This window comes from Staurois parvus, unplaced genomic scaffold, assembly GCF_062004578.1.
Source record: "Staurois parvus isolate SC_StPar_1 unplaced genomic scaffold, SC_StPar_1.0 ptg000277l, whole genome shotgun sequence".
Lineage (NCBI taxonomy): Eukaryota > Metazoa > Chordata > Amphibia > Anura > Ranidae > Staurois > Staurois parvus.
The window spans coordinates 1,412,584-1,429,603 of record NW_028318073.1 but is presented as its reverse complement, the minus strand read 5'-3'; the positions used below and the strand labels follow the sequence as shown (position 1 = coordinate 1,429,603).

The 17,020-nt window shown below is 40.9% G+C and overlaps 1 protein-coding gene across 6 annotated transcripts in view; it reads left to right on the top strand.

The window, feature by feature from the left end:
* Positions 1–17,020, top strand: part of MAP4K3 (mitogen-activated protein kinase kinase kinase kinase 3) — a 478,522-nt gene that overhangs the window by 393,874 nt on the left and 67,628 nt on the right. For all 6 annotated transcript variants that reach the window (XM_089681775.1, XM_089681773.1, XM_089681774.1 and 3 more), the window contains 2 exons: positions 859–943; positions 14,192–14,271. In XM_089681775.1, the coding sequence (XP_089537901.1) occupies positions 859–943; positions 14,192–14,271 (165 nt within the window). The remainder of the gene's footprint in view (positions 1–858; positions 944–14,191; positions 14,272–17,020) is intronic.

Sequence of the window (17,020 nt, the reverse complement as noted above, 5' to 3'; positions counted from 1 at the left end):
AGTGAGTGCAAGCAGCACACATGCTTAACCAGAAAACAGGTCAGAGATCAGGGCAGGCAAGAGAGGGATACTGGCAGGTGGACTAGTCCAAATACACACAGCAGCTTAAGGAGAGTATAAATAGCTCCTCAGAATGTATTCTGCAATATGGCAGGTATTATCATGGGTATCAAACACACCCAAGTAAATTTTTTACAATTGTTTATTTTTTAAAAACCTCTTCCAGCCCCAGCAGTAAATGCCTGTGCTGCAGAGAGAGTCCTCTTTGTGACAGCAGCAGTCTTTCTATAGACGTTTGATATGCCACCTGCTTAGTCAGAACTACAATACTGCAATCAGCAATACTCTCCCTGCTGACTGCAGTGCTGCAGATGTGGCTTGGCATGGCTCCTCAGACCGCTGCTCTCACACACTGTGCATTGACCTTTCCCTGCTATACACTGCTATTCATTGGACTTTTCTGTAGGTATTTAAAAAAAGAAGCAACTATTAAGCTGTTCAGACTCTGCAAATTTGAGCCAGTTCCTAAAGAACCAGGCAAAATTCACTTTGTGGGTGGCCCTGTCGGCCCCCTCACTCTGAGCAGAAAATTGGCACCTGAATGTTAGTTGCATCTTGTTCAGGTATTCTGACAGCTTATCGGTGTATGGCCAGCCTAAGGTAAAAGTTTTTTTTAAAAAGCAAAATCTGTGAGAGAAATATCAATTGCTAGTCTCAGCCACCCTGATTTTATTTACATATGTTTTATAAAAAATGCAATTGAGCTACAATTAAAAAAAAATATTATTACAACAATAACTAATGATAATGCATTTTATTTATCTGGATTTTAGCATTTCTCATATTTTTATGTCACAGATGGGTGCATGCTTTTCAAAAGTATTTAATGGCTGTCCCTTGAAAATCTATTGTGCAACATCATGGATAAATCCAGAAACAAGAGGTATGTCTATTTTCATTTTATATTGATTAAAGTGTTTTTTTAGCATACATCAACCAGCTGGGGGAACCAGAGCCCATCAGTGTAAAGAGAAGCGAATCAGATTCTGACTTGGTGGAACTCCAAATTCAGTTCAGCCAGATTTACACCTTCCCTCTATTCAAGCTCCGTCATTATATGCGTCACAGGCTGAAGCTGGAGGACATTGCAGTGATCCTCGTTGCAACGAATTGGCCTAGGCAGACATGGTACACAGACCTCATTAGACACCTGGCAGATTTTCTGTGGGCTATCACAGCTCTTCCGGACTGGTTTACCATCCTTACTTACCGTCAATGGCTGTGACGACTTGGCTGTTAAATCCAAATCCTGAAAGACTCCTTTATCCCTATGAGGCAGAGATTGTGCATCATCACCCCTCCTCTCCACCTTTCAATCAGGGAGTGCCTAGCACTGAGAAAAAATACAAGACATTTTGTAAATGGTGGCAGTGTCGAGAGAGTGCCCCAATATATTCTGTGTGCAAAGGAAAAGATGCTAGCACAGGGGCTATAATATGCCAGCTATCACTGTAGTAACACCAACTATTACAATGAATATCAGCTTCCCCAGCAGCTCATAAGGTATGATATATGCATGCTTACATCATGCCAAGCTGGACCAGTGTAATCATGCACTACAGATCATTCCTGGAGTTCAATAATTATCTATTTGGCATAATCTGCTGGTGCCATGATTCATTTACAGATAATTCCTTAAGATTTGAGGAAGGAAGAGTCTGTTACTCTCTCATTCCTAAGGAATTTCCTTTTACTGTTAATGCAGGTCAGGCTAATAGCAAATTGGTGAATTGATCTGTGTGTATATTTACAGTATATACACACACACTACAGTGCAAAAGTTTTAGGCAGGTGTGAAAAAATGCTGTAAACTAATTGGTAACTTTATGTGAAAAATAAAAATGGGGGAACAGGCAGGATTTTCACTGTAGAAGGGACATGCTTTGTCTCTTCTGCATTAACATTACCTACTGCCTGTCCTCCCCCGTAGCAATTCGGCAATGCCGAAGCCAATGGAACTTCTGCACAGGAGTGACGCTATCCCCGTCCAGCCAACGAAAGCGGCTAGTGATCTATACCTGGAAGCTGGACACTTGAAGATGTCGAAGCGGCCAGCAAGGAGCTCCAGGATGCCACATTGCTGGAGCCGAGGTGAGTATACTAAGAACACTTTCAGAAATAGAAGTGGAAAGTAAATAAACAGAAAAGAAATTCTAATCAAATCAATATTTGGTGTGCCCACCTTTTGTCTTCAAAACTGCATCAATTCTTCTAGGTACACTTCCACGCAGTTTTTGAAGGAAATTGGGAAGTAGGTTGTTCCAAACAGCTTGGAGAACTAACTACACATAATCTGTGGATGTAGGCTGCCTCAAATCCTTCTGTCTCTTCATGTAATCCCAGATAGACTCGATGATGTTGAGATCAGGTCTCTGTGTGGGCCAAACCATCACTTTCAGGGCTCCTTGTTCTTTTTTACATTTAAAATGGTACTCAATTTTATTGGCTGTATGTTTGGGGTCATTGTCCTGCTGCAGAATAAATCTGGGGATCAAGTACACGCCTCCCTGATAGTATGGCGTGATGGATGAGTATCTGCCTGTATTTCTCAGCATTGAGGACATCACTGATCCTGACTACTCATCATTGTATCACTCTCCGGCCCTTTGGTGAACAAACTGCCTCCTCAAATTTTTACTCATTCTAGAGCACCTGCTGCCATTTTTCTGCATCCCACTTCCTATGTTTTTGTGTATAGTTAAGTCTCTTTTGAGGGGAGGAGCCTAAACATGGCGGCGCCGGAGAGCACGATGTGAGTGCTCTCCGATAACCCACGAGTTGACCACCATGAGAACCCCTAAGGCCTGAAGAGCGAAGCCCTACCTGAGCGAGGAGGTCCCCAGGGGGAGAGGGTGCCGGCGTGCTGCAGGGAGAGGACAGCGAGAGTGGATGCAGAGCTCCGGGAGGTGTTCGTGCCGCGGTGACCTGGGATCAGCTGTCGGGTTGCCGGGGAGACGGAGCAGCGCGGCGTGACCACGCTGGTTGGCCGCAAAGGAGCACTGGGAAGCAGAGGTGCCGGCCGGTTCCCTGACAAGTGTCGACTCCCTGACAGGAGAGCAGAGAAGCCGGTTCAATCCCCCAAATCTGCAGCACAGGAGTGGAAGGTGATAGAGGATACATACCTACAGGAGACCCTGCAGGAATCCCCCAGAGACATCGGCTTTGTGAGGTGAGCGGACGGCTGGAGATCTGAGTTGACTCACTGGGTGAGGGAGCGAGTGAAGGAGGGTGAGTCCATACGCATGAACCCACATGTAACTGTGGAACTGTGTTGAACTGTGGGAAGGACTGCTAATTTCTAATAAAGAGAGAAGGGGGATTCCCAGGGGATCTGGAAAAGTGAAAATAGAAAGAAGAGGGAATGAGAAATTACTAAGTGGCTCCAGAAGAGACCTGGGAAAAGAAATAAGAAAATGAAGTGTTAAATTGACAAAGACTGATTAATATCAATACCCCAATACATAGCCTAAAGTTTCCTGCCGATTAAAGAGCAAAACTGAGTGCAGAAGATATGAAGAATAAAAGCGCTAAAGGAAGTGGGCTTAAAGGGTCCCAGACGGGCTCAATTAAAAAGTATACTTCCCAGGGTAATGCAACTCCAGAAAGGGCCTATAGTGGAAATGAAAAAGGGGAAATGGAAACTACCTTGGAGAATAGCCCTAGATTGTCATTAGGCCTGAATAGTAGTAGCCAACAGTGGACAGATAACTTAACGAGGAAAGATCTTGAAAAAGATTTACAAGTGCCGAACAAAAGAGAGATGGCCGTAATGTTTAAGGACTTGGAAAAAACTATTAAGCAAGAAATGACAAATATACGTCAGGATCTAGGGCATCTGTTAAAGAGAACGGAAGAAATGGAGGGAAATATCAACAAACATACCCAATTCATTTCGGACTTAGAAAAAAGGTCCGCTATGATGAGGAATACGCAGAAACAACTGCAGTATAAAATAGAAGTACAGGAGAACAGGTCTAGGAGAAGCAACTTGAGGATAAGAGGAATCCCAGATATCCTGAAAGGGGGAGAACTGCAAGAAAAAGTCTGTAAAATATTAAACTCTATTATGGACAGACCTGAAACAGAGGTAATTAATCTGGACGGAGTCTTTAGACCAGGAAAGTCCCAACAGGGTAACGGGAAGGAGAAATCAAGACATGTGATTGTTCAGCTGCAAAAATGTGGAGATAAGGAAGAGATCTGGAGAAGGACTAAAGGAAGAACATCTATTAATTATGGAGATATAAATATCCAGATTTTTGCGGACTTATCGTACGAGACTTTGTGGAGAAGAAGAGCCTTGAGGCCCCTATTAGAGCAGATGAGATCAAGGAACGTCCAATATAGATGGGGTAACCCAGAGTGTTTGATCGGATGGAAGAACGGTGTTACAGCATATTTGAGATTTCCCGAGGACTTAAGAGACTTCTGTGACAGACTGGAATTGCAGAGAATGATGATTAGTGGGTGGGAAACAGAGACTGAAATAGGCATTGGGGGAAAAGAAGTATGGCAGGAAGTTGGTAGGGGGGAGGTAGTTGGGACAGTGCGAGTTTTTTTTTTGTTTTTTTTTGTTTTTGTTTTTTTTTTTTTTTTATCCTAACTTTCTCTCTAAATTGCACCGTTAAGGTTAAAAGATTTAAAGTAAGAGAGGGAAACCGTGGTGGTCGGAGGGTGGGTAAGCCGTACATGGGAGGAGTTCAACCCCAAGGTTTAAACAAAAATCAAAGGTGGTTTTATTACCACAAATGATTGATAGGCAGTTTGAAGGCCTAAAAAGGGGGGGGGGGTGGAGCGAGTAGGAGGGGGGAGGGTGGGAGGGGATTAGTGGGAGCAGGGTGGAGGGATATGAGTAGAAAGATAAGAGGGATAGGGGGGGTCTTAGGGTCAAGTCTCTGCATGTTAGAATGGGGAATAAGAATATATATCGATACAAGACCTATGGAAAATTTGCGATTTTTAACATATAATGTAAAAGGTTTGAACTGCCCAGGGAAGAGGTATAAAGTATTCAAGGAGTTGCAGCATAGAGAGGCGTCAGTGGTTTTTCTGCAGGAGACTCACCTGGAGATTAAGTCAAACATAAAATTGTACTCAAGGAACTATCCAACATGGTTCTGTGCTGATTCCCCGATTAAAAGAGCTAAGGGTGTAGCAATAGGGTTTGCAAAAAATATAAGATGGGAGATTGAAGAGAGAGAAACAGACCCGGAGGGGAGATTCTTATTTTTGAAGGGTAGATTACAAGAACAGAAATGCACAATTGTGAATATTTATTGCCCAAATAAGAGACCAGAGGAATACCTGAAGGGAGTTTTGAGAAAAGTGTTGGCCTTTAAGGAGGGTCTTTTGATAGTGGCGGGGGACTTGAATTTTTGCATGGACCCACAAATGGACACGACATCATCTGTGCAGAGAGAGGGAAGTAGAGCTTTGAAAACTCTGAAGGGTGTGATACATGAATGTCAATTAGTGGATATTTGGAGAGTGACACATGGAAAAGAGAGAGACTATACATATTTCTCTAATGCCCACGGGATGTATTCCAGATTGGACTACATACTAGTTGACCATCAACTCATAGAAAGGGTGGACAAAATAGAAATAGAAGCGATGTCTCTCTCTGATCATGCTCCGGTTTCATTGAAAGTGAGGTGGGGGAGATGTTCGTCCGGAGGGATAGGTTGGAAGTTGAATGAGGCTCTCCTCCTAGACCAGGAGGTGGATCGGAAAATTAGAGAAGAAATCGAAAGATTTTTTCAGGAGAATGAGACAGGGGAGGTGTCGGTGGCCACAGTGTGGGAGACCCATAAGGCCTACATAAGAGGTATATTGATTGCGATTGGGGCAAAAAAGAAAAGGGAAAGAAGAGAGAAACTTACTGGGCTGTTAAAAGAAATAAGTGATTTGGAGCAGGTACATAAAAATAAAAGAACAGAAGAGATAAGACAAAAGGTAGTAAAAAAAAAGAGAGAAGAACTGGGGTTACTGTTGGAGGAGGAGAAGAGAAGAGTCTTTAATAAAGTTGCTAGTGAGAGATATAGATGGGCAGATAGACCAGGTAAATATTTAATGAGAGCCTTGAGAGAAAAGAAAAACAGGAACTATATAGAAAAAATAAGAAATCCCAAAGGAGAACTGGTTTATTCTACCAAAGAGATTACTAGGGTGTTCAAAGAATACTATAGTAAGTTGTATAACATTGCCTCCCAAGACCTAATAAATATAAGTGGTAAAGAGAGTAGAGAAAAAAGAAGAGTGTATTTTGAAAATGCAGGACTACCGAAGTTAAGTGAGGATCTATTGAATTCCCTAGATATGGAAATCACGCAGGAAGAAATAAAAAGTGCATTAAAAAGTACCATAAAGGGGAAAAGCCCAGGCCCAGATGGTTATACAGTGAGGTACTATAAAAATATAGTGACTTGTTACTACCAAAAATGGAGAAATATATGAATGCCCTGGGAGGGGAGATGGAGATGAGGCGGGAATCTTTGCAAGCCCATGTGGTATTAATCCAAAAGGAGGGGAAGGATGCTTCTCAATGCTCCAGTTATAGACCAATATCACTTCTGAACATCGACACAAAGTTATACGCAAAGGTCCTAGCAAATAGATTAAAAGACCTAATGCCAGATTGGATCCATGCTGACCAGGTGGGATTTGTGTCAGGGAGAGAGGGTAGAGACAACGGTTTGAGAACTCTGTTGCTTATCCAGAAGGCCAGGAAGGGGAAGACGCCGGTAGTGGTGCTTTCGATAGATGCTGAAAAGCATTTGATAGAGTAAACTGGAGCTTTATGATGGATACTCTGGAGACCTTAGGTGTGGGAGCAAGAATGAGAGAGTGGATAGGAAAGTTGTATAGAGAACCTTCCGCGGTCATTGTGGTTAATGGGGAGAGATCAGAAACTATAGGAATGTCAAATGGAACTAGACAGGGATGTCCACTGTCCCCATTGTTGTATGTGCTGTCGCTGGAACCTTTGCTGGCAACAATTAGGAAAAATATAGATATAACAGATAGGAGGGGAAGATCATAAAGTGGCAGCTTTTGCAGATGACCTGTTGTTTTATGTGGGAAATCCGAGGATTGCACTTCCCAACTTAATGAAGAGCTTAAAGGAATATGGGGAGTTATCAAACCTGAAAATTAATCCATCAAAAACTGAGATTTTAAACGTTAATCTCCCAATTAGCGAAAAAGAAAAAATACAAAAAGAATTCCCTTTTATATGGAAAAACAGAGAGATAAAGTATTTAGGGGTTAAATTATCTGCTTCAGTTACGAACTTATATAAGCTAAATTATATCCCACTCTTAAATGAGATCAAGGAGGAACTAAGGAAATTGGGAAGAGGTAACCCGTCTTGGATAGGGCGTATAAATCTGATAAAAATGGTAATTGTACCTTATATCCTATATAAATTTCAGATGGTCCCAGTTAAAATCCCGGATGTATTCTTTAAAGTAATAAAAAAGATGCTAACAAGATATATATGGAAAAACAAAAAACCTAGAATATCATACGACCTGCTGAGTAGAAATAAGGAGAAGGGAGGCTTGGGATTGCCTGACATTAAGAGGTACTATAGAGCTGTAATCCTAGCGAGAACGTATGACTGGACACATAACCCAGAGGGGAAAAGATGGGTTGGGATTGAGAATGAATTAAGCGGAACTACCCTGAGTAAAAGTATATGGGTCCCAGCAAAGTATAGAGGTTTAAAAGATTCCACGCGTGTTTTCACATTAAATGTTTTAAAGGTGTGGGATAATTTGCACAAAAATATGAAATGGGATTTCAATTCACAATTAATATCACTTAGGAACACAGATTTTTTTTCCCCCGGGTAGGGAGGAGAGTATAGGAAAATGGTTCAAAAAGGAGGATATTCAACTGAGAGATATTATGAATGGACAGCAGTTGAGAACACTTAAGGATTTGAAAAAAGATAAAAGAGAACTTTTTATTAAAATAGATGAATGGAGATATCACCAATTAAAACACTTTGTTAGAAATCTTCCGAAACCTTTGAGAATGAGAAAGGATTGGAACTCGTTTGAGAGGTTGTTGGATGCACGTGGAGAAGGGAAACGGGGCACAGCTAAGGTATATAAGATTCTCCCTGAGTTAGTCACACACACAAAGCCAATGTATATAGCAAAATGGGAAAGGGATCTGGTAATAGAGATAGATGAGGATAAACAAGGGAAAATATATAGATTGATACACGAGAATATAAGTATGAGAGAGGTGGAGGTAAAATATAAATGTTTATCGAGATGGCACATTGCACCGAACGTGGAACACAGGATGAATGGGGAAAAGGTTCCAGAGTGTTGGAGGGGATGTGGAAGAATAGGTACCTTATATCATCTATGGTGGGAGTGCCCAATGATACAAGCCTTCTGGGAGAAAATAGTCCAATTAATTGAGATAATCACTGGGATAAAAATAGGGTTGAACCCAGAGGTGTGTCTATTACATAGTACAGATCTACCAGTAAATAGATATAAAGACTCCGGTGTATGGCAGTACTTGAACGCGGCAAAAGGTCTGATTCCTAGGTTTTGGCATAGACCAGAGATACCGAGGGAGGAGGATTGGGTAGAAAGAACAAATCAGACGTGCAAGATGGAGGAAGAACGTGTATATTCTATTTGGGAAAAAAAGTCATTAGAACTATGCAGAGGGGGAGGGTTTATTAAGGGGGAAATGGGGATATTTTAGGGGGTGGGTGGGTTTTTGAAGTGGGTTGGGGGCTGTTGAGGGAATAAATCAGGGGTAGAAAAGTAATTAAGGGTTTGGAAAATGTTTTCTTTTTGTATATGAAAATGATGAAGAAATGTGCATATTATATGGAAAATAAATAAATATTTAAATAAAAAAAAAAAAAGTCTCTTAGCCTTTTTCCACATCGGGGGTATAACATTTTGGCTGCAGTTCATCCATGAAAACCACTTCTGGCCAGACTTTTGTGGACAGTAGATGGGTGTACCTGGGTTCCACTGGTTTCCTCCAGTTCTGTGCTGATGGCAGTGGTGGTACATCTTCTGATGTCAAAGGGAAAGAAGCATGATGTGTCTACAGTCATCAGCTTTGCCCGTTTCTTTGTGCTTTTTCAAAAGAGCTCAAACAGTACATCTTGAAATCCCCAGTGTGCTTTTAAATCTTTGCCTGGGAGAGACATTGCTGATGCAGCATAATCACCTTGTGTCTTGTTGCTATGCTCAGTCTTGCCATGGTATATTTGTGACATTTAACTGTCTTCCAGACCTCACATTAGTAGCAGAGTTTGGCTGTTCCTTGCCCAGTTTCAGGCCTCCTACAACTGTTTCTGTTTCAATTAATGTGTTTCAACCTACATATAAAACTGTTGATCATTAGCACCTGCTTGGTACGATTAGTTATTCATACACCTGACTCTGTACATTTGCACAAACTCAGGGATTTTGCAGGATTAATGTGTGAAAGGGTAAGAATTGATGCTACTTTGAAGCCAAAACGTAGTTACACCAAGTATTGATTTACATAGTTAGTCTAGCTGAAAAAAGACAAAAGTCCATCCAGTTCAACCATAGAAAAAAAAAGTTATCCTATACCCACAGTTGATCCAGAGGAAGGCAAAAAAAAACCCAGCAAAGCATGATCCAATTTGCACCTGCTTGGAAAAAATTCCTTCCTGATCTCCCAAGAGGCAATCGGATATTCCCTGGATCAATTTTACCTATAAATGTTAGTATCCAGTTATATTTTGTGTATCTAAGAAATAGTCCAGGCCTTTTTTGAAGCAATCCACTGAGCTGGCCAGAGTCAACTCTTGAGGGAGTCTATTCCACATTTTCACAGCTGTCACTGTGAAGAAACCTTTCCGTGTTTGGAGATTAAATTTCTTTTCCTCTAGACATAAAGAGTGCCCCCTTGTCCTCTGTGTTGACCTCAGGGTGAATAGCTCTATGCTGAGTTCACTATATGAAGCACTGATGTATTTATACATGTTGATCATATCCCTTAATCTCCTCTTCTCAAGGGAAAATAAATTCAGTTCCTCTAATCTTTCCTCATAGCTGAGCTCCTCCATGCCTCGTATCAGTTTAGTTGCCCTTCTCTGTACTTTCTCAAGTTCCCCAATGTTCTTTTTGTGAACTGGTGCCCAAAACTGAACTGCATATTCCAGATGAGGTTTTACTAATGATTTGTACAGGGGTAAAATGATATCTCTCTCTCTGGAGTCTATACCTCTTTTAATACAATAGAGGATTTTGCTCGCTTTAGAAGCTGCAGCTTGGCATTGCATGCCATTATTAAGCTTGTGATCTACCAGAACCCACAGATCCTTCTCCACCATTGATTCCCCCAGTTGTATCCCCCCTAGTATGTATGATGCATGCATATTCTTAACCCCCAATGCATAACCTTACATTTATCAACATTAAATCTCATTTGGCCACATAGTTGCCCAATTAAACAGTGCATTGAGGTCAGCTTGTAAGTTGAAGACATCCTGTAAGGATGTTATTCCACTGCGCAGCTTGGTGTCATCTGCAAAGACTGAAATGGGATTTTTAATCCCAGACCCTATATCATTTATAAATATATTAAAAAGTAAGGGTCCCAACACTGGACCCTGGGGTACACCACTGATAACCCAAACCATTCAGAGTATGAATCATTAACCACTACTCTCTGAATGTGATTTAATTTTTTTTCTTCTGTTTGCTCTCTTTGCATTTTGTACATTGATAAAAATAAACCATTAAAATATATAATCCTCTTCTTTTCGGGTCCCTCTCTGGCTCCTCCCCCTTGAGCAGTGCCGCCAGGGACAGTTGCTTGCCCCGAGGGCTCCGCTGTATGCTTGCTTCCAAGCCACTATTCTATACTTCCATATACTTCCGTGGGTGGCTCAGCCCCGCCCCCACTCCCTCCTCATTGGCTCACTGGCTGTGATTGACAGCAGCGGTAGCCAATGGGCTCCCACTGCTGTCCCAGCCGATGAGAACGGAGAGTCCCCATACAGCCAGAGGCTATTGTGAACATCGCTGAATCAGAGGGGGCTCAGGTAAGGATTGGGGGGGCCGATGCACACAGAAGGTTTTTCACCTTCATGCAAAGAATGCATGAAGGTAGAAAACCTTGAGCCTTTAGAACCACTTTAGTCACTGCATGGCATTAATCAAATCATATTTCCAGAAGAAACATTAGAATGTTTTGACAGTATTTTAGCCAGGAAAGTAAGAGTGAATTAATTTCACTTGACCCTTTTTTAAATTTGAAGACCACCGAGGTATTTTGTTCTAAACTTATGCTATTATACCCAGTCTGAGCATCATGAATTAAAATACTCTGGCAAATACTCTGGCACCTTCTGAATTATGCTATATGTGTCCATGTTGTAGCATATTATCTTAGATGCCACATACTGTATATATAACTATGATGACATTTCTCTTCTGTTAAAGTGTTACTAAACCAACAACAGTAAAATCAGTCTGTATATGCAGTAAAGCATGCTTGTTATACTCACTGTGGAACCTAAGGGGTTAATTCTCTGCATTGTGTACAAATGCTGTTTGATCCTGACTTCTCTTATTCTCCCCTTCTTCCTGTGTCTCCCTCTTACTTGATAAGACATATGTGTGGCGACAATCTGCACATGCTCAGTTTAGTGTGTATTGCTAGAAAGGTTTTTTTTTTCTTGGGAGAGTGCATGTGATCAGCACAGGGCCAATCAGAGCTGTCCAGACAGAGATCAGGAGTTTTGCACCCTCCTAGAGCAGAATGAAAACTCCTACAAGCTTTAACATGTGCTCTGCTGGACTCTGATAGAAGTCACAGGACTGCTCTAACTGCTGATGAGAAAAGGTATTTAGCAATTTATATTTACTAAAATAATTGCATTTCCATGTAGTGTGTACTATGGGAGACTAGATAGAGTGAATGCAGGGTCCTGGGTTTAGTAACACTTTAAGATAAAAGATAAACATAAAAAGATCAAATTTAAAAGAAAGTAGTAGTTGAAGTATGGTCCTTGGAACCTCTTTACCAGTCAGTGAATGAAGAAACCTCTCTAACGGATCTGCTGCAGGAACTGTAAAATGTGACAGGAGTTCTAATACTTCCCCAATCTCTACCATAAAAATATATAAAAAGGGGCATAAAGCATACCTCTGTATGCCATGAAAAAAAAATTGAAATGATTCTTGCCCAAGGATAAATACGAATTCTTAAGTCGGCCGTAGATGGATCGAAATTCTGCCAGTTCAGCAGGGACCAGCCGAGATTCAGTCCATCTATGGGCAGGCTTATTGTACCCAAGTAAATCCATGGATCGACTTGGGTAAGACCAGCATGTCGGCATTTTAGCATGTGATTATTGCCAGTAGCTAACGCTATTAGCAGAAATCACAATGTTCTCCCAGCAGGGACAGTTCCCCGTCTCCTCCCTAGCTGTGAGAATACAATGGCTCCGTGGGAAGGATTCCCTCATCAGCATTGTGTTGATTGAGGACTCAAGTAATGGTTGCTGGAAAGGAAATCACATAATCTATGGTCTGACTTATTCTTACAAAAGTGTATTTTAAAAACACAGTGGACAGGAAGGAATGGCATACCACATGTGGTTGACATGTCTGCATCCTAAATGATAAAGTAAAAGCTTTCGAAAAGATTTGGGATCCATGGATAAAATATGTCACAGGTCAAGCATAAACAACTTAAAATCTTTACCCAACAAGATGGACAAAGGATGATAGATAACAGGTTACTGAGTCAAGACCCTTCTTTTCTTTCTTATCTGGTGACCCCATCCCATTAGTATCTCCTTTAATTTCTGCAATCCTAAACAGTGTTCTTGGTTATACCTAATCTCTTCAATAGGCTTTCTGATGGGTCAACCGTTGTGCATAGTTATACATACAATATATGAGGGAAAAGTAGCTCAGACAATGTCAAATGTTAGGCATTTTTTGTTTATATTGTTTTGGTGCCATGTATAAACACTGTGGATTTTGATTTTGGCCCAGGGAAGATATTGCCTGTATTTACTTTTGGCAAACATGCAATAACAAATATTGGAAAAGTTAACACTATGTACAAAAAGCAACATTCAGCACAAAAATGAACACCCAGATAAAAACATTTAGGCCACGTTGGTACTGTTCCAATGCCATGTACCATAAGCACGGCAGTGCGTTAATGTGCGCTGCAGTCTATTGGCAAGGTGTGCTTGGGTGAAACATGTTAACTGAGCTTTGTCTCTCTCCATCTGGTGAAATATATATTTCCTGCCTAAACCCAGGTTCAAAAATCATCAAAATGTAAATACATGTATGGAGAAATTAATCAATTCCAGACGTAGAAATACCCAAGTTGCCCACTATTTAAGAAGCTAGGTTTTGCTTTGACAAAAATAGAAGTGTACTTCACATAAGGGGAGAAATAGGGTAGGGGTATTTAAACATTGGCCCTCCAGCTGTAGCAGAACTATAAGTCCCTTGAAGCATTGTGGGACTTTGACAGCCAAAGGCATGACTTCCAGAGGCATAGGCATTATGGGACTTGTACTTTTGTAACAGCTGGAGGGCCATAGTTTGCTTACTCCTGAAATAGGTCATTTCAGAAGGAACAGTAAAAAATTAAGGTGATGTCTGTTCAGTAGTTCCCCAAGTTTAGAATGTATGTGAAGAAGAGTCTCATGACAAAATGTAGACAACAAACAGTTCAGATGTTCACAAGTAATATATGTGGCAAACGATGGTATAGAAGATGGAGAAGGAACAGTGACATAAGATGAAAAGAAGAAAGTAGCACCCATAATAAACCCTAATGATGGGCAAAAGCCAGGTATGGATTCTGTAGTATTTATGCCATGTGGAAAAGTAACTGGGGAACCTATATATGTAGAGAAAAAAATATATATATATTTTCCTTTTTAAAAATGCATTTGCTCATCTTTTATTATACATAACTTCATTCAAATGTTCTTATATATCTAAACATATATGACTGTATATAAACAAACAAAATAAAACAGTAATGGGGCTGTACACCCCCTTCCAAAAATTGGACTGAAAAGTAATATACAGGTCATATTTTCATGAAAATTAAATTTTTACTTTGCTTTTAGATCAATATCTAATATTTGGTGCTGAAGAAGGTATTTATACCTTAAATTTGAATGAACTGCATGAAACATCAATGGAACAGGTAGGCATTTGTGTGTTGTGTTTTTGCCTTCCTCACCAAAACCAGTTCTTCCGCATTCTTCGGGTCCCTGGCACTGGCATATTTACTGTAGGCAGCCGGCTGTGATTCATTGAGGCTTCTCAATGCGCATGCGCGAACTGCGCTATTTGAATGGTTCCGCAGCCTTCTAGGACCTGTGATGTGTCCCAGAATGTTGTGGGCGGGAAGGGGTGGGAACCTCCAGTGGATCTGCTGCGGCGATCTGACCAGAAGTGGGAGCTGGTATCTGTCAAAATCAGGTACCCCCCCCCCTCTTCCCCTCGAAAAAGTACGAAAAATAGAAGATGGGTGGATAGGGCATAAGGCACAGCTTCCCATTTAGGGTGAGGTTCCACTTTAAAGTAAATCTGTCAGCATGGGCCAGCTGTGCAACCTCTTTTTGACATCATATGTATATGAATGTTCCTCAGATTACTACTTAGAGCTGAGGATATGATTGTGTCCTCCACTTAGAGAGCCACCGGCCAACACTCATTGCAGCTGGTGGCTCTCAGTCTCATCTGTCACTGACAGCTAATGTTCCCACTGATGAGTGGGAACTAATCCGTGTGGTTCTTGATCACGTAATCACTGTCAATTATGAAAAATACCTCCAGTATACAGTGTTTAACACTATCACCTTCATCTACAGTGCCATTTGTTTAAAGCTTAACTTCAAGGAAAACAAAAACTCTCCCTTGCAATGAGCTGAATGCTCATTTAGGTCTGAGGGCCACAGAGAGACCATTTACTTACCTGATCCTCTCCCTCAGGCTCCTTCAGGTTGTAAGACTGGTCTCAGCAGCCTCATCTTTCCTATACTCTGGCTGTCAGATGCTGTTCATCTGACATGATCTTGTTCACTGTAGAGCCTATAGCCCTGCATTGGATATTAGGATGCCAAAGGACAATCTACTGCTGGAGCATGGGGAAGTAGAGGAGAGCACCAGCTGCTGAGGGAGAGGAGGATCAGGTTAGTAAAACTGCTTTTTGCAGCCCCTAGACCTAAATGAGTCATTAACCCTTGTAGTATGGAGGCAACCCCACTGCAAGGAAGCATTTGTGTTCACAGATGGGCTTTCTTGCTGTTGTTTATATAAGATTGCAGTATTAAAAAATAGCATACATAAAAACAGGAAAATATATAGATTTTATGCATTTGTTAGCTGCAAATAAATAGAGCAGGGTTTTAAAAAAACAACGTGCCAAATATAAAACAACTGTGCAGATTAGATTGAATAGAGTTACTATAAAGTTAGCAAACACATTTGGCTTGGGCAGTTCTTGTGGTTTTCTGTATACAGTGTAACATACATAAGTGGTTTGTTGTGAGTGGGGACAACTGAATGGGGAGCTGAAAATGCACTAGCATCTTACAAATAAACAGCTATCAGACTCGATGAAAAATTGTTGACAGTATGTTTAAATCTGAACTTTAGCCAAAATATTTATTTTTTCATCAAACAGTACAGTACACAGGATCTTAGGGCCCGTTCACAATGAACAAACAAAGACCATAGGTAACCATTCTGACTAAGGGAAGGATGCGATGTGGTGTGGTTTTTGATTCAGCTCACCACACAGCTCCTTTTTTTTCTTTTTTTTTTTTACACTGAACTTTATTTGAAGTGTGCAAAAGTTACTTTTCATGATGCGCTGCTGTACAGTGACATGTGATTCTTTACAGCATGCTGTGATAAAACGCAGCATGCTTGCATTTTAATGCAGTCCCAGGCTGCATTGCAACGTGAATAGAACACACAGAAAACAATTGTTTTCTGTATGTCCTAATGGTGATCGGTGTTTTACAGAGCAGTAACTGTACATAGTATAAACTGGCAAAAAAAAGTGCAGGAACATCCTCTGTATAACTCCTCCCACTGATCTCAACCCAACTGAGCATGCATTTCACTTGATGAAGGCAAAACTAAAGGCAGGAAGACCAACAAATAAAGGACAAGTGAAGACAGTTGCAATTAGAGCCTGGCAAAGCATCAGAAAGGAGGAAACCCAGTCTTTGGTAATGTCCATGGGTTCCAGACTTCAAGCAGTCATTGCCAGTAATGGATTCTCAACAAAATATTTCAAATGAACATTTTATTTATGATTATATTCAATTGTTCAATTATTTTTGGTCCCGTGAAAAAAGGGGGGATGGCTACTCTTAAGAGATGTAATTCCTAAACCCTTCCTCCAATTTGGATGTACATACCCTCAAATTAAACCTGAGTGTGTGCACTTTCAGCCCATATCCATTATATAACTATAGCTTGAATATGTTTTGGTAAATACCTGAAAAATCTAAAATTGAGCCTGTGTCCAAATATATATGGACCTAACTGTATATCTAAGTGGTTTACTGTGTGTGGGGACAACTGTGTAGAGAGCTAAAAATTCAATAGCAACGTACAAGTGAACAATTATGAGACTCTAAAAAACAGTATGCTTAACCCTTTCGCTGCTGCTCACATGTTTTTTTTATACACACTTCACAGATGGAAGTGATTGAAAAGCCGTACAGCTGCCTGATTGCCTCCACACACCCTGATGCACTGATTTCCCCTCTCCATCCATTTACCCCTAGCTAGTACGAACCAGCATCTGGCCTTGAGTATCATCAAGGAGGCAAATCGTGGCCCTGACTACTCTTTTTTTTTTTTTTTTTTTTTTTTTTTTGAGATGTAATACACACTGTGGGAGATTTCCTCTTGACTACAGCCTCTTTTAGGCA